Here is a 21,341-nt window from a genome sequence, read left to right on the forward strand (position 1 = left end):
ACTGAAAATAAGACTGGGTCTTATATTATTTTTGTTCCAGTAGATGCATTAGGGCTTATTTTCTGGTTAGGTCTTATTTTGGGGAAAATGTGGTACTAAATGCATCTATCTGGCTGATGAACTTAACCGGGGCTTATATGGGAGGGGGGGTTAGGGCTTATTTTATGAGCATCCTGAAAAACCATGCTAGGACTTATTTTCCACTTAGGTCTTATTTTCGGGAAAATGGGGTACTTCCTGGTCAACCATTCCCACGAGTGTAGCTAGAAAAGCAGTTCAGTTGATGATAACCACTCCTTCACTGCTGGGACTTCTTTGCTTTTTGCCTGAGTTGGATTCAGTCGATTCTCTCCTCTCAAAGCCAAATCCCTGGGGAAGCACGCCGATTTCCTACAGAAAGCCCCAGGAGAAAATCCCTGAAGCAGCCGTGCAGTCAGGACGATGCGCAGCCCAGAAGCAGCCGTGCAGTCAGGACGATGTGACAAATGGAAGGAATACAAGAGGATGGCTGGAGGCCTGGCACAAACATCTGCCAGCTGGAATCAGAGGTCAATGCAAGGGGGGAAAAACAGATAATACGAAATCAGCCCGGCTGGTTGAATGGGGGTGAGGTGAGGACACCGTCTGGAGATGTCAGAGCAGAGAAAGAGATGGAAGCAGCTGTCTTCTAAACCCCTGGAAGGGCTTCTGTGCAGAGATGCCTCAATCTCCCATCATTAAGGTCACTGCCTGGAGAGACTTCATGCTGCATAATATTTATTCAGCTCGGAAAAATTTAGCAGAATATGCCATGGCTCTCTAAACAAGACTTCATGCCATTCTCTTCCAAACACCCATAGTTTCTTGGCAGGTTGTTTAAAGCTGGACTCATCAGATGTTTAAAACATCATTCTAACCCATGGACAAGCTCCAGTTTTGCCTCCAGACCCACCCACCCTTTTTTTGGGGGGGGGGGGTAGACATGTGTATCTTGAGAGAAGCCAGGCCAGACCAATTCGAAAAGGGCAATTCTTAATTCCTCGTTTGCCTCTTTTAATTCTGGCCTTTAGGACTTACATGATACCTTTCCAGGCCCAGCCATTTTGAGAATGATATGCTTGTAGAAGGTGTGTGTGTGTGGGGGGGGAGAAATAAAAGCACAGGTGATGGGGCAGAATATTGCCAAGCTGACTTATGTGGTAGAGCAGCTTTGCAGAAGCAGGAAAACCAAAAGGTTTTTTAGAGGAGGAGAACGGAGGTCAAGTGGCCGTTCTCCCCCATCAGAGGAAGGGCACCTGGGGCCCTTCCAATACTTTGGGTTGCCATCCCCATAATCCCTGGTGTTTAGGTTTATGGGCACTGAATCCCACAATGGCTAGAAAGCATCAATTACCCAATCCCTAACCATAATCTAAGCTCCCTGTTTTATCTCCATCTGGAAGTGTGTGCAATGAGGTAGTTCTCATAGGAGGGGGAGGGGAGGGAATGGAAAGGAAAGGGAAAAGGGGAAGTAAGATAAGAGAAGGGAAGGGAAAGGAAGAAAAGGGGAAAAGGGTGGGAAAGGAAGGGAACTGAAGGGAACTGAAGGGAAAAGGGGAGGGAAGGGAAGATAAGGGAAGGGAAAGGGAAAATGGCAAGGAAGGGAAGATAAGGGAAGGGAAGGAGAAAAGGGAGGGGAGGGGAGGGGAGAGAGGATTTAAATGCTACAGAAGAAGGCATCTATGAGAAACCAATGAAAACAGAACAATGAAACTTCTTCAGTGTCTCTCTCTGTAGGAGTATCTTTCTCCCCTCCCACTCAACATCAAGAAACTGCCTTCTGAAAGGAGAGCAAATCATCCAAATACATTGCGGTCATATTTTCCCTCTTGCATAATGTCCCATCTTGCCTCTCTACCGGTTGAACCTGAGCACTGTGGCAGGGCAATGAGGAAGGGAAGGCAGGTTCATACAAAACAGAAACCGCGAGAGATCCAGATTGGAGATAGAAGGTGAGATCGTGGGGATAAGAAAAGGTTATTATGGGTGCAGGACACCATGGAGTCTTGTGCGTCAGAGGAAGGAAAATGATGAAGAGCTCCTATTTTCCAACTTTTAATTGCAGGGCCTTCGGAAGATCCCTTCGCTTCTACAATTTTAAGTCACTCTGCAGCTATAAAGAAAAGCTAGTGATCTAAGCTACTGTTTGCTTACTTTTTGAAATGAGATCCTTGGAGGTTTAGGATGGGCTGTTGAATTCTGTGCAATAATGTGCACACGATTTAGCAGGAAATACAACAGGGACACCACTACCACATCACAGTGCTCTCGGACTTCGATATTTGGGCACAAGCTCATTGATGGTGAGGATGCCCTCTCCTTTATTCCAGGCCACTCCTTTGGACTGACCCAATTATTTTTTTCAAAAAAAAAGAAACAACCCTCGCTCTAAAACAATGAGCCATTTCAGTCATGCAACTTGAAGGAAATCAATCTTTGTAGCTGACCTTACAGGTCGAGGAGGTGACAAATTTAGCAGCAATCATAAAAGTCTTGACCATTGCTGTAGAGCAGGGGTGTCAAACTCAATTTCATTGAGGGCCGCATCAGGGCTGAGGTCAGAGGTGATATTTAGCTGGTTCTGACCGGTTCTGGAGAATCAGTAGCAGAAATTTTGAGTAGTTCGGAGGACCCGCAAATAGGCTGGCCACGCCCCTCTGCCTCCCAGCTGATCTTCTTTTGTTGCCCTGAACAGAAGAACAGAACTGGAAAGCAGGTGAGTGGTGGGATGGGGAGGGAATGGGGATTTTGCAGTATCCTTCCCCTGCCACACCCACAAAGCCATGCCCACCAGGCCACACCACGCCCATAAAGCCATGCCTACAGAACCAGTAGTAAAAAAATTTGAATCCCACCACAGCTTGTCGTTGACCTTGGGGGCTAGTTCAGGAATTGCTGACTGGGTGAGTGTGGCCAACTGGGTGGGCATGGCCAGCTTGATGCCACTCCCCAAACTGCTGGCATGTTTCATCTTTGCATTGGGAAGACTGGGCCAAAGCGACGTGAGTAGACTGGGCCGAAGCGACACAAGTAGACTGGATCAAAGCGACATAGGCTGGCCCCTTACATTTTCTGGATCTGGCCTGCGGGCCTTGAGTTTGACACTCCTGCTGTAGAGTAAACACTGTAGGGCACCCACCCATAGATACAGAACATCAAATACTGTGGTATGATGGCTACTTCTTTGTAACAATGGCTTCCCACCAAAAATTTCCAAAGGCAATACATTTGATCTGCCAACATCTCAATTAACATCTCCCTGCATCGTAGGACAGGACCTGAGGGCAAACACAATACAAAACCTGAATAATATCATGCTCTCCCATGTTTTTCCTTTGAATCCCTCCCCCTAAAGCAACAGAAACCACATTCCCCCAAGGAAGAAAAATGCCCAAATGTTGAGCATACTGAACCAAGAAGAAAACCGAGACATTTCAAGCTTTCTTCCATAGGGCAGTTATTGCCACTTCGTCACCAGACACGGAATGGTCTGGTATGACATTTCTGGAAGCCGCAGCAATGGGCTGCAATCTGAAACAGCTTTCCCCGGGACTGGGGTAGACAGTTGGGGGACTCCAGTTCCCATCTTTTTCTACATCACAAGCAGGCATTCCATAGGAAGCCTGTCAATTCAGGTATCCAAGCCATGCCAAGAAACTCAGCAGTTAAAAACGACCTACGTTCTGCAGTGCAATATTTAACGATTTAATGGGGCGGGGTTACGTTAAAGGCCAAACAGAAGTGTCACATCTCTGGGAGGTCTCCTGTATTCATTTTGGACCCTTGCAATACCCCCCCTCACCTTTTCAATAGTCTGAAATTTAGTCTGCCCCTCCCAGGACATAACTGAATCAGCTGACTTGCTTCCACTAGGACGGAAAGCTCTAGAAGAAGCAGCAGCAAGGATGTCTTGTCCCAGAAAAAAGGAAGGGCAACCAACCTCAGATCAAATGATCTGAACCAGATGATGGGACAAATGGAACACCAGCAAATAGAATGGAAGAATCCTTTTGGATACCACCAGTCTGGGATGCTAACTTTACCAAATAAATTGTTGTTTCCCAAAGGGCCCTAAACTGAAATACCTCCTCTTACATTTCCTGCATTAGGTTGGTTGGGTTGGGTTGGGGTTTGACTGAGTTTGGGTTGGTTTGGGTTGGGTTTGGGTTGGTTGGGTTGGGTTGGGATGGGTTGGTTTTGGGTTGGGTTGGTTTTGGGTTGGGTTGGGTTGGGTACTGGCCTCTTTTCCTCTAATGGAATCTATGACCTAAGGAAGAGACTCTGTTGCATCCCAAAAGCCAAAATTCTGAAGTTATTCTAGCTTTTAAGCCAGCACCACATCACCCATTTCCAAATAAAATACATTCCTTACAGCTCTTGGACTTTCCACTTGTTTACAAAATTCCCTGCCCAGAAGGCGCTTCTGGGTAGGAAGGGCAGTTAGTCTGCTAGCAGCAGTGGGCTCCCACTCTGTGTCAAAGTGCACAAACAAAGCTTCAGTTTGCCAAGCTTTTGCAACATCTTCACACTGGGTGCATAGAATAGGTCTGCAGGGATCTCATCGCCTTCCATTCAGACCGGGTTTGCAAGAAAGCGGGCTGCACTTATGGAGCACGAAATGCTCTCCTCATGCCTTTACATGTTCAGTGATAAACACCAGCCAAGGGGAACTGATCTACATGCAGAAGTCTATGGGCCAATCCTTGTTTACAGCCACTGTGCTTGAGAAAACCGTGTTTTCCCCAAAATAAGACAGGGTCTTATTTTCCTTTGACCCTGGAAATAAGCGCTTGACCTTATTTTCAGGGAGGTCTTATTATTTTTGAGGTGCAGGAGGCGGCGAGCGTGGTCACCTCATGGCTGCTGCTGTGTTGCAATATTTTCAGGGAGGGCTTATTTTAGCACATGCGCTCAAAAGCCCGATTGGGCTTATTATCCGGGAAGGTCTTATTTTCAGGAAACAGGGTATATGATTTGGAAGGAATATGGCTGATGACAAAATCTGAGGATAGGGCTTTGGGAAAGGGCCATTACAAATGGGCTAACTCCCTTGGTCATATGTCTGTTCATGTGCAAGAGGAACATTTGCAGAGTGCTAAACTCATGTTGCCCCCTCTCCCCCATGTCCGATTGTTATGGGGCAATAGGGTACCTGGACCTGTATTTTCTAGGCAATGGCTTGGGTTCCAATTCCGTTGGATTTCAATTCTCCCCAAATGATACCTTAGAGACCCGATGGGTCCCTCCCTCCCCCTCAGACTCCTCTGTCTGTTTACAAAACCAAACCCTTGTAGCGCTTTGGATTCCCATGCAGCCGAGATGGCACGACTCATCTCCATACCCTGCCATGGTACCCTTCCTCTTGTCAGGAACAAACAAGACATGCCAACTCCATTGGAGACAATTCAGTAGTGCTATCAAAAAAAAATAAAGTTTTAAAAATCCGGTCCATGAAATGCCACCCACACAGGGTGCGCCACGAGAGATGCACCACGAGCGGTGGACTTTCGGTAAGAGAGAGGCTGCCAACTGCCTCCAAAACACACATGAGGTCATTGCCCCCATCTAGTTGCACAGTTTGCTCCAGAGGCTTGGCTGGAAAGACGGGGACTTCTGGAGTCCTCAATGGCAGGTTTTCATTCCTGATACATACGGAGACTCTTGAGGCCGGCAGTTGCATTCCTGCTGTTCCGGGTAGTCTATAAAGTCTGGAGCAGGGAGACCCGTGATGACCATTAATGATTTGTTCCAAATGGTAAAGGTAGGGCAGACAGGCAGGATGAAAGCAATCTCAAACGTATGGAGGTGGAGCGAGTTGGCGGGATCGTAAAAGGAGAAGACGTTGTTGTCGTAGTCCAGGAGGACGCCCAAGCGCTTCATCTGGGGCTGAACGTCCAGCAGCATCTCCTTGTTGTTATGCCGCACTACAAAGCTGTTGTTGCAGCGGGAGAAAACCCAAGAGGAGGAGTTCTTGCCGACCCACTCGTTCTTTGGGGCTGATTTGTAGGCAATGCCGATGGCGTACCTGGAGAAACAGGAAGGGGGACCAAGAGTCATTTACAGGTTGATATGAGGCAAAATGGAATGGAATGTACCCCTGTAGCAACAGAGGGGGAGGATTGGACCAACTCACAGTCTTCCGAGAAAGAAGAATAGGGCAATGGCCTAGAGGTGGAGCTCTCGCCTCACAATCCGGAGGCTGTGAGTTTGTTCCTAGGTCAGGGGTCAGCAACCTGTGGCTCTGGAGCCGCATGTGACACTTTCATCCCACTACTGTGGCTCCCTGTCTCCGGTCAGCTCCACAATTGATAGGGCTTTCGGTTAAGACAGGTAGAGGAATAAGGATGCCATGCTAGAAGGAGACTCTATGGTGAGGGAAACAGACTTCCGGTTGGCTCCAGAATTGAACAGGGGGCTTCCGGTTAGGACCTTTGTGGCTCTTTGAGTGTTTAAGGTTGCCGACCCCTGTCAGATATTTTTGTCTCTCTGGGCACTCTGAGAATATATCTGCTGAAAAAAACTTCGCATTGGTGACAGGAAGGGCATCTGGCCACTAAACACTCAGCTCCATTCAGTTGCCCAAACTCCACCCTGCAAATATTATGGGGTCATTAAAAGAGGACGACAGCCTTCCCAGAAAGAAGCCCAGATCAAGAGAATGTGCAGTGCCAAACTGAGTGGGTTGGAGGGGGGGAAATGTTGACTAGAATCTCTCAGGATGTATCTAGTGGGCTAGAAGACTATTGCTTTAATCTGGCAAGATTCTGTCCATTAGGTACAAGCAAATAAAGGATTGGAGTCAAATATATTTCATTGGCTCATTTCGGGGTTTGAGCTTGACACAGAAAAGCAGCATCCCTTCATCAGTCTGAGAGAGTGACTCAAATTTTGGACGTCCACAGGGTTCAAACTTCATCCAACTAGATCACACCTTAGCCAACTTTATTTTAGTGTGCCTTCAAGTGAGTCTTGGCTCCTGGCAACTAAACAGACCAATCACAGACCAACCTATGCAGTTTTTTAAATAGAAGTGGTGTGCCTTTGCCTTCTTCTTCCCAGGGTTGACAAGGAAGAACGGCCCAGAGTCACCCAAATGAATTCATGCCCAAGGAGGGACTAGAATCCACTTTCTTCCAGTTTTTAGTCTGGTGCCTTTAGCCAACACAACAATGTGACTCTCAGCTAGCTCTATGCTTGCTGCTGTTTCTTTGAGTCAAGTCTCTCTCACACACAGAATTGTTTTGCAAATCATAGTGAGCAATATTCACCCTCTGTCAACCCTGAAGCGAACCTAGCTGAGGCCATTTTTATGGTTTTCCTGTGGGAACCAAGGACATTTCAACGGGTGGAGGGGAAGAGGAGGAGTAGAATAACTCTACTGTATTGGACAATATGACTGATGCCTGGGGAGGGGGAAAAGGGGAACTTTCGCTTTTTAGTTAGGTGAAAACAGTGGGAACTTTCAGAGTCAGTTTTCTCCAGCTGTGCAGATATGATGTATCCAATAAATGGTTCTTTGAGGACTCTTCTTGCCTCGGAGTTGTGCTTTCAACGGGCGCATTGCTTGCAACACTGACATCCTCACTTTATGGGAGTAAAAATGACCAAATCAAATAAATCGTGGAAGCAAAAGCTACTTTTACTTCCCCCCAGACTATTAAAATACCCAACACAATTTCTGCATGGTTTTGTGTTTCTCATTCTACAGCCCTTTTGCGTTGTGCTTCAAAGTCCCTGCGTTAGTTCTACTCTCACTGTAATGCTTGGCAAGCTGCCGTGGGAATTTCCACGTCGATCAAACAAAACGAAGTATGGTTTGGCATGCACATACAGAGGTAGGGATGTGTCTGTGTGTGTTTGTGTGTAAGTGTGTGGGGAGGGGGGAAGGAGGGAAGGCAGAGAATTCTCCCATCACAAAAAAGTCATCGCCCAGCTACGCCCATCGACCTCTTGCCGTTGTTAAAGCAGGTGTGTAGAATTCTTAATTTCATGCTGCGTCAAATGCAAATGATGGGAGAACGGTGAAGTGTGCACTCCTATTTCACAGTCCAGCTATTAGGATGGTGCATTTCACTCTCTTTAGCTCTTGCCTTGCTAAGTTGGATCTTTCTTTGCAGTTCCCCAAACCTGCACAGAAACTCCTCCCACCTTTCTCATCCACTGCGTACATCAGGTGAAGCAGAAAAGGGTTGTCATTCTATAACGGAGAGCCTATAACAGGGGTGTCAAACACAAGGCCCACAGGGCCATCCTGGAAAATGTAGGGGGCCAGCTCGTGTCACTTCAGCCCGGTCTACCCAGTGCGGCTTCAGCCCCGTCTACCCAATACTGCTTTGGCCTGGTCTACCCAGAAGAGGAAACATGGCAGAAGTTTGGAGAGTGGCATCAAGGCGGCCATGCCCACCCAGTCGGCCACACTCCCCGCCCCCTCTCCAGAGGTCAACCACAGCCCTCATCCCCACAATGATCAAAATTCAGACACTTGGCAAATGACTCGTATTGATGACGGTTGCAGTGTCCCAGAGTCACATGATAGGGTTCCATTTTGCGACCTTCAGATAACAGTCAATGGGGGAAGCCACATTCACTCAGCAATTAGGATACTAACTTAACAATTGCAGTGATTCACTTAACAACTGTGGCCAGAAGGTCATAAAATGGGGCAGAATACACTTAACATCTATCGTGGTCAGCAACCGAAATTGCGGGTCCCATTGGGGTTGTAAGTTGAGGGCTACCTGTTATAACTAGTTACAACTATTATTACAGGAACAAGAGTTACAACTATAACTACAGCAATGGTTGTATCACTCTACAACTACTGTTACCACTATTACTACAGTAATAGTTGCATAGTAAGTTGCACAGTAAGAGCGAGGTGGTGCAGTGGCTAGAGTGCAGTACTGCAGGCTACTTCAGCTGATTGCTAGCTGCAGTTCAGCAGTTCAAATCTCCCCAGGCTCAAGGTTGACTCATCCTTCCATCCTTCCGAGGTGGGTAAAATGAGGACCCAGATTGTTGGAGGGCAATAGGCTGCCTCTGTAAATCGCTTAGAGGGGGCTGTAAAAGACTATGAAGTGGTATATAAGTGCTATTGCTAATAGATGGCACAGTAGTTAAAATGAAGTATTGCAGGGTAGCTTTGCCCACAGCCTAGAGTTCAAATCTCACCAGGCTCAAAGTTGACTCAGCCTTCCATCCTTCCGAAGTGGGTAAAATGAGGACCCAGGTTGTTGGGGGCAATAGGCTGACTCTGTAAACCACTTAGAGAGGGCTGTAAAGCGCTATATAAGCCTAAGTGCTATTGGGAAGGAAGGAAGGAAGGAAGGAAGGAAGGAAGGAAGGAAGGAAGGAAGGAAGGAAGGAAGGAAGGAGCCATGGTGGCACACTAGTTAGAATGCAGAATTGCAGACCAACTCTGCCCATTGCCAGCAGTTTGATCTTGACCAGCTCAACGTTGACTCAGCCTTCCATCCTTCCGAGGTGGGTAAAATGAGGACCCAAATTGTTGGGGGCCATAGGCTGACTCTACACCGCTTAGAGAGGGCTGTAAAGCACTGTGAAGCGGTATATGTCTAAGTGCTATTTCTAGTGCTAATAGTAATAATTAGTTACAACTAATTACCACTATTAGTAATAGTTACTGCTATTGTTGTACAACAACAATAGTTACAACTATTACTACAATAGCAAGAGAATTTCAAGCCCTGAATGTCCCCAAAATAATCCCAAAGACCTATTTTGTTTTTGTTTTTTGTAAAGAAGCTCACCGTGAAAAATAGAGTTACCACGACTTGGTATTTAGTAAAAGTTTTGTGTTTATCGAGCCTCACAGTCCTTTCTAAGCTTTGCTTTGCAAAGCAAAGTAGCTCAACCTTTGATCCGCTACTCTGCTCTTCCAACGAAAGAGACTCTTCACTAATAACACGGCGAAAACCTAATGAAAGACACCAGGAACTGATAAAGTGTTTTCATGAACACCTGGTTTGAAATAACTTCCCGACTCTGTGGGCTCCCAAAACAGCCTTCTCTTTAAACTGAGGTCCACGGCTTTGTGGGAGGAAGACAAAAGAAGAATGGAGATTGGCTTAGAGAAGGGCAACCACAGCGACTGCATGCGGGAGATGAGGGCTGATGACATTTCAATTGCAACCACTGAAAGCCGCAGGTCCCTGCTGTGCCTTTGATCAGTGCATTTCTGTATGACACACGCTCGAGGGCTGCTTTGAATCACAGCCGTAGCCCAGCTCAATTATTCCTGCCCTCCTTCCCTGCAGCACAGAGCGAGTGGGTGTGCTGCTCATGAACCTTGGGAAGAGTAGACACTGCCCGCGTGCCACTCCTGAAGCCTTCCAGTGGAAGAGGCTGAATGGAAAATGGCTCTCAGAGAAACACGGGTTTCCGGGGAAGAGAGAGAGAAACAGAAACAGAGAGAGAAACACACACAGAGAGAAACACACAGAGGGAGAAACACACAGAAGGAGAAACAGAGAGAGGGGGGAGAAACAGAGAGAGAGAAACACACAGAGGGAGAAACAGAGAGAGAGAAACACACAGAGGGAGAAACAGAGAGAGAGAAACACACACAGAGAGAAACACACAGAGGGTGAAACAGAGAGAGAGAAACACACAGAGGGAGAAACAGAGAGAGAAACACACAGAGGGAGAAACAGAGAGAGAGAAACACACAGAGGGAGAAACAAAGGGGGGGAGAAACACAGAGAGAAACACAGAGAGAGAAACACACACAGAGAGAAACACACAGAGGGAGAAACAGAGAGAGGGGGGAGAAAGAGAGAGAGACAAACAGAGAGAGAGAGAAACACAGAGAGAGAAAGAGAGAGAGAAACAGAGAGAGAGGGAGAGGGAGGGAAAACAGAGAGAGAAACAGAGAGAGAGAAAGAAACAGAGAGAGAAAGAGAGAAACACAGAGAGAGAGACAAACACAGAGACGGGGAGAAACAGAAAGATAGAAACATTCAGAGAGAGAAAAACACACTCACACAAAGAAACAGACGGGGGGAGAAAGAGGGAGAGGGAGAGGGAGAGAGAGAGAAGCTCTTCCAGAAAAACTAATTCTGCTGCCATGAATGTGGGACAGATTCTTCCTGTTACTCTACTGGGCAAGGATTCAATAGCTTCTTCTTCCCCTTAAAAACTCTGTAAGAGGATCTTGTCTATCAAAGGGTCCATCCTTAAATTCAGGAGCCCAGAAAAGTCCTACTGGAAAATGAGCTCTAGATTGCCCAATTCAAGAGAAGCACTCGACAGCACCCCCTTTTGAATAATCCAGCTTCCAGGCATAGCCATCCTGTTCTAAAACAGCTTAGATTCCAAGAATGTCATTTTCACAACAAACTAACAGAATTGGAAGGGATCTTGGAGGTCTTCTAGTCCAACCTCTGGCATAAGCAGGAAACCCTATACCATTTCAGACAAAAGATTGTCCAGTCTATTCTTCAAACCTCCAGTGTTGGAGACCCACAACCTCTGGAGGCAAGATGTCCCACTGATTAATTGTTCTCAACAATTAGGAAATGTGTCCTTAATTCTTCGTTGGTGCTGTCCTTGATTACTTTTGCTTCTTGTTGTGCCTTCTGGTGCTTTGGAGAATAGTTTGACTCCCTCTTCTTTGTGGCAACCCCTGAGATATTGGACCACTGCTATCATATCACCCCTGGTCCTTCTTTTCACTAGACTAGACATACCCAATTCCTGCAACTGTTCTTCACATGTTTAGATGCTTTCTGTTTAACCTGGGCAAACTTTAAGACTTCAGAAACCTGAACCAGCAGCCAGCAGGAGAGGGGTTAGAGTCTTCAGCTTCCTTGAGACCTTTGTGGTCAAAAGCCAATTCTAAAACAACAGCTTTATAAATAAAGTTAAATTACAGTAGCATACCCTTCCATGCCAAGAGCTCTCCATGGTCCTGAAACAATCTGGCTCTGCAGGTATCTACTGTATAAATGCTATGTCACTTCTCAAGGGTTATTTACACCATATACTGAACCACAAAGGGACCAACTCTATTTTAGCCTAGTGTAGAGTTAATTCGATTTATCATGACTAAACCAGTGCCAGGGACAGGCGCTTGCGTGCAGACAGCTTCATTTGTGGGTGGGGCTGCAAAGGCCGGCACTTGCGTGAGTGGGCTGCCCACTGTTATGTGAGCCACATTGCGCGTGCGCACATGCCTCAGCCTGCTGCTCACACGGTCCTGTTGCAAATGGGCCATGTCCCGGTATTGGGCTGTGCCTCAGTGTTGTGGCCTGCCAGCAGCCAGCAGAGCTGGCAGCGGATTCGGAGAGTGAGGAGGTTGGGGAGGGACATGGGCCGGTCCTGGAGTCTGGGGAAGGCTCTGATGAGGGCTCTGTGTCAGAGGCAGAGATGGGGCCAGAGCCATATGCCAGTTATCAGTTGCCTTCAGAGTCAGACATCACTGAGGCAGAAGAACAGCTGGAGCCTGTTCCCACTGTGTGCATGAGCAGAGTTGCCAGACGAAGGGAACAGCTAAAGAACAGGGGTCAATTTGGGAGTAAGGCCACAGGTGGACAATGGATAACCCCTCCCAGAGGAAATAAAAGAGGAGCAAAAGGGGAGTGGAGTTTGCAGGAGACAATTAGTTCACTTCATTGGTTTGTGACTCTCCGAGACTCCTTGTCAAGTTTTGCAGATCTTGGCCTGGCAGCTCTCCAAGCCAGATAAGGTCTGTGACTGTAAATCCTCCCTTGAAAGACTTTGCTGGATGTGAATGAGCAGAATTCACAGTCAATTAATAAAAGGGGTTTTTGACGCGACAAGAAGTTTGCTTCATGCTCTTGGGAAGCCTCGGTCAGAACACATAGGTTGTGGATCCCTCTTCTAACATTTGAGTGATAGAAAACAGAGGTACCACTGGGCCTACCATTGATGACTTTGAATCTCTTGCATTGCACTGGTTTTGTGTACCCTTTTGAATTATCTTTGTTTTATGATGGGGAAAGAAGAGAATACAGAACCTCAACCTATCCACGCAACCCATTAGGGGAGCCCATTCTTACCCAACGCAACCCACTTACCAGGTGGAGGTTCCTAGGGTTACCTCCCAATAATGGCATCCACTGTCAATGAACACATTTCCCGTGACCCCATAGCAGCCTGTTCCACTGAACCTCTCGGGAGTGTGACTCTTTTTCAAGGAGCTTTCGTCTTTCTCCATCTGAAGTCCATCATTGGAGATCTTCAACTTCTTATGAGCCATTTTAGGGTCCAACTTGAACGGCTGGCCTACAGGAAAAGAAAGCCAAGATTGAAAGTCAACCCAATCCAAATCATTTATTTCCACCACCACCCTCCAAAAGAATAGTTTCCCAGCTTCCTGTGCAATGATTTGTCATTCTTTTTCAATTCTGTAAAGGAGCCTGATTCCTTAACAATCACAGTAATAATTAAACCATCTGAAAACATACAAAAATAGAAGTGACATAAATAAGCACTCTGAATCGGGCTCTCGCCAACAAAGTCCAGCTGGCCAAAATCCATGTTAACTAGGGATTAAGGGGTTTAAATGAGCTGTAGAGGGCAGGAAGTTTCCAAATACTTTCTATCATCAAGAATATAATCATTTTTGATGATCATGGTGCTTTGGGAATGCTAAATATTTAATAAATATTTTTTTATTTAAATAACCCCAAGGATTCAAAATCTGCCTTTGCATTTTTCCAAATTTTTGTTCTTTTGCAAAACAGGTTTCTGATTTTCTACCTTGTTTCTCAGGATGCTTTAGAATCCCTTCAGGAGAAATAGCTTATATTTCAATATAAATCTATATATATAAAAACCAAATACCACTCATTCATCATGAAATCTCCAGAACCATAAAGCCTACAAACTTGAAATTTTGCACATATGTTCCTCTTGGCATCTAGGTGCTCGCTAAGAAAAGATTTTTTGAAATGACCTTCAGATCATTAGTATTTCTTATACAGTAATTAACACGCTATGATGCTAAGGAGTTCTACTCCCCCTCCCCACCTGAAAAGAACTCTGTTCCAACTGCCAGTTGCCTCACATTCCGTTACCTCAGTTCAAACTGGCAGATGTTCCACCTTCACTCAGGAACGGGGCTCCTTACGGTACTAAATGTTAGTACCTCACCAAAATGTCTACACCTTCTACTTATGGAACTGCTTCCGGACTCAATGCGGCAGGAGCGACATTACCTTATGTGTTTCAATCACCGGCCACCACTGAGGCAACAGATTAAACCGTAGTGAATTGGATTTCTCCTGCATTGCCTGATCACATAGTTTCATCACGAAGCATAGGTATCCAGCTAGTACTTTATACAGTATACAATATAAATACTTTATATTGTTTTAATGTGAAATGGATCTGCAATGTTTTTTGTGTATTAATTACAGCTACTAATATAGTATTTTGCTGTTTGATACCTCCCAATTTTTATCATTATTTTCTCCTCGGGTTCTGACGGGGAATATAGGTAGCCAGTGGTGGGATTCAGCCGGTTCGCACCACTTTGGGAGAACTGATAGTTAATTTTGTGAGCAGTTTGGTGAACTGATCATTGGAAGAAATCATGAGGGCAGAGAACCAGTTGTTAAAGTATTTGAATCCCACCACTGCAACGTGCAATTAAAAGGAACTTAACCGGGTAAGCAACCCTTTGAGTTTTCTGCAGAAACAGTCCCACTGGAAACTGGGTTTAATTTCCAAATTAACTAGTGTGCCTTGTATTCTAGATCTGCTCAAAGACAACCCAGGTGACGTTTTGAAGAGGCAGAAATGGAAGGATAAGATCTTGTGAAGCAGGAAAGACAATCACAAAATCTAATTCTGTGCAGCCTTTATTCTCTCTTTGCATTAAATGTGAATTTTTCAGGCATACTGTAGGGGAAATCTAACTCCACTTAAGTGCTGGTATAATAATCTGGTAGAGGTGCAGAAAATATCCATATATTGTTTAGAGTCTTTCTCCCCACAGCCAACGCCAGTCTTTCCACACAGCAAAAACACTGTTATTACATTTTGTAGGGAAACATGCCCTTGTGGCTCCCCAATCTTTTTTCCCACCACTGATGGATGGTTGGATTTGAGGGCCTTCTCCCCGCATGGATGGGGCTCTGGCTGCAGACCCCAATCAAAAGCTGAAAATCAGTTTTGTTCCATGGCTGACAATGAAATGGCGATGAAATGCAACCTTCGTTCAACAAAGCCCACGATTCCCAAGACTGGGAAAACTTGAGGTTGCCTGGGGAGATCCTCTCCTGCTCCTCTAAGCCATCCATCATCCTCTGGTGCTACTTAACTGCATCAACAGCCCGAGCTCTATTGAATCATCAAAGTCCAGATAGAGCTATAATCTGTGCAAGGAATTCTTAGATGTGCTGCTAGGTTTTCTCAATGGTACAAGAATCTTTGCATCGTTGTTGATAGAAGGAAGTACAGAGAACTGAAATCCACTGTCAATCAACTTCTCGTGGACATCAATAGATTTTTGAAAACTAATTCTATGCTGTTCTATACAGGCTGAGCAGTCCATTGTCAACATATTTAACAAGATGAATTCTCTTTGTGAAGGAAGTGGCTCAGTGACTAAGACGCTGAGCTTGTCGGTTAGAAAGGTCAGCAGTTCGGCGGTTTGAATCCCTAGCACCGCATAACGAAGCAAGCTCCCATTACTTGTCCCAGCTTCTGCCAACCTAGCAGTTCGAAAGGACGTAAAAGTGCAAGTAGAAAAATAGGGACCACCTTTGGTGGGAAGGTAACAGCGTTATGTGCGCCTTTGCCATTGAGTCATGCCAGCCGCTTGACCACGGAGACGTCTTCGGACAGCGCTGGCTCTTCGGCTTTGAAACGGAGATGAGCACTGCCCCCTAGTGTCAGAAACGACTAGCACATATGTGTGAGGGGAACCTTTATCTATTCTCTTTGTGCTTCCACTTACGAAAAGCTGGTTGCTGGTGGTATTTTATTTTTGCAGAACGATCCCTTCCTTATACAGGGCCTGCCATGATTTATTTCACACAATGCAAGAGGCAAGGGAAGGGGAAGAATTTGTGTTGGGGTTTAATTAAATAATTGCAAGCAACCACACGGCCAGCATTAACAGCCATCCATGGCAGTAACTCAATGGGGCCATACGTATGCTGGGGGACAGTCGACAGAGGCATAGTTCAAGCGTAGTGAATTTCCCCGGAGCATCTGAACAGCTACTGCTGTGAAAAGAAGACAAGGCTTGATAGATTTTGCACAGAATTGTTCAACCGGAAGAAATCTTGAAATCTGATCTAGATCAGGGGTGGCAAACTCAAGGACCACAGGTCGGATTTGGCCCACGATGTGGCCAGATCTGGCCCATGGGGGCGTCCTGGTCTACTCAATGTGAAGAGGAAAGATCGGGCCAGCATGGCTTCAACCTGGTCTACCCAGTGTGAAGAGGAAACATGGCAGCAGTCTGGGGAGTGGCATCAAGCTGGCCACGCCAACCTGTTTTCTCCCCCAACAACAACTCTGTGACATGGGTTGGGCTGAGAGAGATGAACTGGCTCAAAGTCACCCAGCTGGTTTTCATGCCTAAAGCGAGATTAGAATTCATGGTCTCCTGGTTCCTAGCCTAGCACCTTAACCACCAGCCCAAACTGGCTCTTGCGCAAGGGCACATTTAGCCCAAGGTCTTGTGCAGCAAAGGATCTGCAGGTGGCTTTTGGACCAATCCAGTCAGCTCTATGCATGACTGTGCAAAAGCTGTGCTATCTGATAAGTATGTCAGGCTTGGAAGCCATCTTTGTATAGGGCCTCAACCTTGCCACATATTCTACTGTGGGAAACTGGGAGGTGGGATTGTATGGATTGTGTAGCCATAATAACATTCTTTCTCAGAAAGTCAAGGTCATCTTGTCCCTGCAGCTGGATTGACATGGATGGCAGGACTCTTCCTTTGTGGCAATGACTGATTGGACCATGTGATGGACATGTGGGTGATGGGGCAGGGTTTTGAACTTGCAACTGGGTGGGGAAAACCTGGAAGCTTTCAGAGTCAGGTTTTCCCAGATGTGCCAACATGGCTCTTCTAATAAATTGGAATTCCTCAGCTGGACAGACGTGGGGGGTGTGGGCTCACAAGAGCCTCACATGAACCCTGTTTGACAAACCAACTTTGAGGTCCGTTTGGACCGGAACCCCCCCCCCCCGAGGTGGGGCAAGAGGACAGCATCTCATTAGACCTAGGGGGAGGCAACAGAGCCCTCGCAGGTTGGAGATTTGTCTTTTGAATCAGAGTCGGGGCGACAGCCTATAAATATGGCTGACAAGATGCTGAACAGGAGAGTTCTGAAGAGATGATCAGCCAGTAAGATAATTTATCTACCCATAATCATAAATCAAACCTGGAAAAGGCAAAGAAATATTGAGAACATAAATAATATTGATGGTCAGATCGGGACTTTTCCAAGAAGGAAGGAAGGAAGGAAGGAAGGAAGGAAGGAAGGAAGGAAGAAAGAAAGAAAGAAAGAAAGAAAGAAAGAAAGAAAGAAAGAAAGAAAGAAAGAAAGAAAGAAAGAGAAAATGGAGGGTTGAAACACTCCCCCCCCCCCTCAAGAGCTATTTACTCGAAACAATTTTTGGACAGAAAGGAGGAAGCAGAGAAATGACAAACCCACTCAAATATAAATTTTAAACTTGGTTTTGGATTTGAAAAAGAAACCAAACACTTTGAAACATTTATTCTATTTGAACTTTTTCCAATTGATAAATCTTAACTCAAAAAAAAAGCATTTCTTCTTACTGATAACTGATGGCCTAACTTTGACTATGTGGGAAGTTTTAATTAACTAACTCCCATAAATCAGAACTTTGAAAAGTAGGAGGCAGAGAAGAATACCCAATTCTTGCTGATCGCCTGTTTTATATTGTGAACAGCTACAAGAGATCGGACCCGGTAAGGGAAAGAAGTAGGGAGATCTTGAAAATCAATTCTGAACCAAGTCCACCCTACAGGCTCTGCAGAGTTGGCTTCAACCAAGTTTAGGAAAATTCTGAACAGTATTTGATGGGAACATGTGTGCTGAGAAGCGAGAGGAATGACATAACCAATCAATTGTTATTCCCCAGCAGAAGCAGAGCTCAGCTGAAGTCTGTCAAAGCACATCTTTGTTGGAGTTCAGGAAGGCTGTCAGGCTCTCTTGCTCTGAAGGAGCTTTTGGGCAAGACAGCTCCTGCATGTTTATTCATCTTCTCCCCCCCCCCCTCTCCTTTAATTGCATTTTTGTAATATTCCAGATTTTCTAAGTGTGGTTAGAAACTGCCTGGAGTGCAGGAGAACTTATGTTTTGCAAACAGATGGGAACATTGCTTGGTAGTACTGAAGCCTAACTATTAAAAGGTAAAGGTTCTCTTATAAATATGTGGTAGTCATTCCCGACTCTAGGGGGTGGTGCTCATCTCCGTTTCAAAGCCAAAAAGCCACACTGTCCAAAGATGTCTCCATGGTCATGTGGCCAGCATGAACAAAAGCTGAAGGTGCACGGAACACTGTTACCTTTCAGCCCAAAGCTGGTTCCTAATTTTTCTACATTTTTAACGTGCTTTCGAACTGCTAGGTTTGCAGAAGCTGGGACAAGTATCGGGAGCTCACTCTGTTATGGGGCGCTAAGGATTCAAACTGCCAAACTGCCAACCTTTCTGATCAACAAGCTCAGCATCTTAGCCACTGAGCCACTGCACCTCCCTGCTATACGCTATATAGCTATAGTTAGCTATGTACATGTGGGAAATATTGCAAGGTTTTGGCAATCTCACCCCCGAAATCTCAGGTGGTTTACTAGAATCAGGGTTAGGGGAGGTGACACTTTGAGGACCTACAAAGGTCCACATTAAACCATTCATCACAAGTATCTCTCCAGCTTTTAGCCGAATATGTTCACAGAAAGAGATTCCATCCCTGCTCTGGGTAACTCATTCTTAACATTGCACAGTAATCTTCCTGTAATTGGTTGAAATTGCTCGAGATATTCCAGAGTTATGGCAGTACAGTAGAAGCCACTGAAAGGCACAACTGGCTATATCTTAACACCTCCCCCAGGGGTGTTAGGGGTGTTTTACCCCCACAGTATTTTTCTTCAGAGAGTAAGTCATATGTGTACCAAGTTTGGTTGAAATTGCTCGAGGTGTTCCAGAGTTACGCTGGAACGTATATACATACATACACCTTTTATGTAGAAGAATAGATGATAGATAGATAGATAGATAGATAGATAGATAGATAGATAGATAGATAGATAGATAGATAGATAGACAGACAGACAGACAGACAGGAAGGAAGGAAGGAAGGAAGGAAGGAAGGAAGGAAGGAAGGAAGGAAGGAAGGAAGGAAGGAAGAATAGAGAAAGAGAGAGAGAGAGAGAGGGAGAGATAGGAATAGATAAGGATAGCTAGATGATAGATAGATAGATAGATAGATAGATAGATAGATAGATGATAGATAGATAGATAGATAGATAGATAGATAGATAGATAGATAGATGATAGATAGATAGATAGATACCTTGCTGAAAAAGGCAAGTGGTTTAAAAAACAGAAGCAGCCTATCCAAATCAAGGAAAGAGAGATGGTGAAGTCTACTTTAAGAGACTCTGATTACAAATTGGGGCACAATCAGAATCCCCCGCCTCATCTCATTTTCCAATTTATGCTTCCTCTTTGACATGCATTGGCTAACAGGTGAATGAATCCTCAATTGGATATTTGGTTAATTTAACAAATGGACTTCCAGTGCAACGTGAAGCCTTGGGCCACCTCCTAATCACTTGGCTGAGTAGCAGACAAGGTCGGTGCATCTCACACTCTCCTCTCCCCTATAACTCTTTTCTTGTGAGCAATTTATTGACACAAGTCAATACCCTCCAAAGTTTAGGCTTTTGCCAGGGCTTGGCTTATCCAGCCAGCCAGCAATTCATCCCTTTTTTTAAAAAAAATCCTCACAAATCTGTGAGTGGTGCATTTTCATAACAAACAAAGCAAGCAAGCCAAAAGAAAAGATTTTCATCAAAGCTGAGCTGTTCTCTTCAACTCGCAAGACAAAATTTGATTTGCTTTTTATTTTTGCATACATTCTGCTTTCCAGGGAGCTGATGGAAGCAGTGGAGGCAATAAATCATTTCAAACATCCAGTCAAACACTGAAGATAGGAAAAAATTGAAATATCAAAGTGGGAAGGATCCCGGAATCCATTAAAACCCACTTTCTAACAGGCCAAATGAAGTTGGGTCTAAATATCCACTAAAATAGGTTTTTGTGATATTAGGTTTCTGGATACAATATCCTTCTCCTATCTCTGAGTCCTTTCTTCCCATACATCTGGCCCATCTCTTTAATCTCATGTAACTGTTCAAATCCAGTGGACCCAGGGGTGAAATCCTCCCGGTTTGGCCCAGTTCGGCTGAACCAGTAGGGACAAACCAGTAGATGTCAACTCCCAGAATTCCCCCACCAGGTATGCTGGCAGAGGAATTCTAGGACTTGAAGTCCACACACCTTCACGTTGCCTAGGTTGAGAAACACTGTTCTAGACATGCTTTTCCCATGCTTCTGCTTCTATGCCCCATGGGTTTGCTCTTTCCCCTCCCATCTTCAGACCAGGAAGAAAGTCCCAACCATGAAAACGCTTACTGTTCGTCTTCAGTCTGGCAGGCTCACTGTTTCGGCTGCCAGCCTGATTGATCGCCTTGACGAGGAAGATGTATCGTGTGCCACTTTGCAACCCATGCACCGTATAATGGTTCTGCTTGATGTTGGGGACAATCATCCAGCTGTCCATAGAACTGTAGAGACCTGGGAAATAAAGGGGTTATTTAGAACACAGCTGTCCCAAAAAAGTAAAATAAAAATGCTTCTAAAGCCACACAACAACCTATTTGTGCCAAAATTAGAACGTCTGGTGATTTTCAAGGTCTGAGAAACTGGTACCCAAGATAATACCTCCTCTTCATCGCAGCTGCTACTTGTAGTATTGAAGTATTTAGCTTTCCTTGGGCTTATTTGGAACCTTTGACATACCATGCCACTGTCAGGGTTCCAAGCACCATGTTTCCCCCAAAATAAGACAGTGTCTTATTTTCTTTCGACCCCCGAAATAAGTGCTTGGTCTTATTTTTGGGGTGGTCTTATTATTTTTGAGGTGCAGGAGGCATCGAGGGTGGTCACCTCATGGCTGCTGCAACATTTTTGGGGAGGGCTTATTTTCAGGGGAGGGTTTATTTTAGCACATGCGCTCAAAAGCCCGATTGGGTTATTATACAGGGAGGTCTTATTTTTGGGGAAACAGG

The 21,341-nt window shown here is 45.4% G+C and overlaps 1 protein-coding gene across 2 annotated transcripts in view; it reads right to left on the reverse strand.

Moving 5' to 3' along the window:
• Positions 1-954: 954 nt before the first annotated feature.
• MID2 (midline 2) overlaps positions 955-21,341 on the reverse strand; it is a 205,449-nt gene continuing 185,062 nt past the window's right edge. For both annotated transcript variants that reach the window (XM_081964109.1, XM_081964108.1), the window contains exons 8-10: positions 20,686-20,847; positions 13,077-13,284; positions 955-6,043 (exon numbers count right to left, since the gene is read on the reverse strand). In XM_081964109.1, coding sequence (XP_081820235.1) covers positions 5,641-6,043; positions 13,077-13,284; positions 20,686-20,847 — 773 coding nt within the window. In that variant the 3' untranslated portion in view covers positions 955-5,640. The remainder of the gene's footprint in view (positions 6,044-13,076; positions 13,285-20,685; positions 20,848-21,341) is intronic.

Source organism: Natrix helvetica (genome assembly GCF_964273705.1).
Source record: "Natrix helvetica genome assembly, chromosome: 11".
Classification (NCBI taxonomy): Eukaryota; Metazoa; Chordata; class Lepidosauria; order Squamata; family Natricidae; genus Natrix; species Natrix helvetica.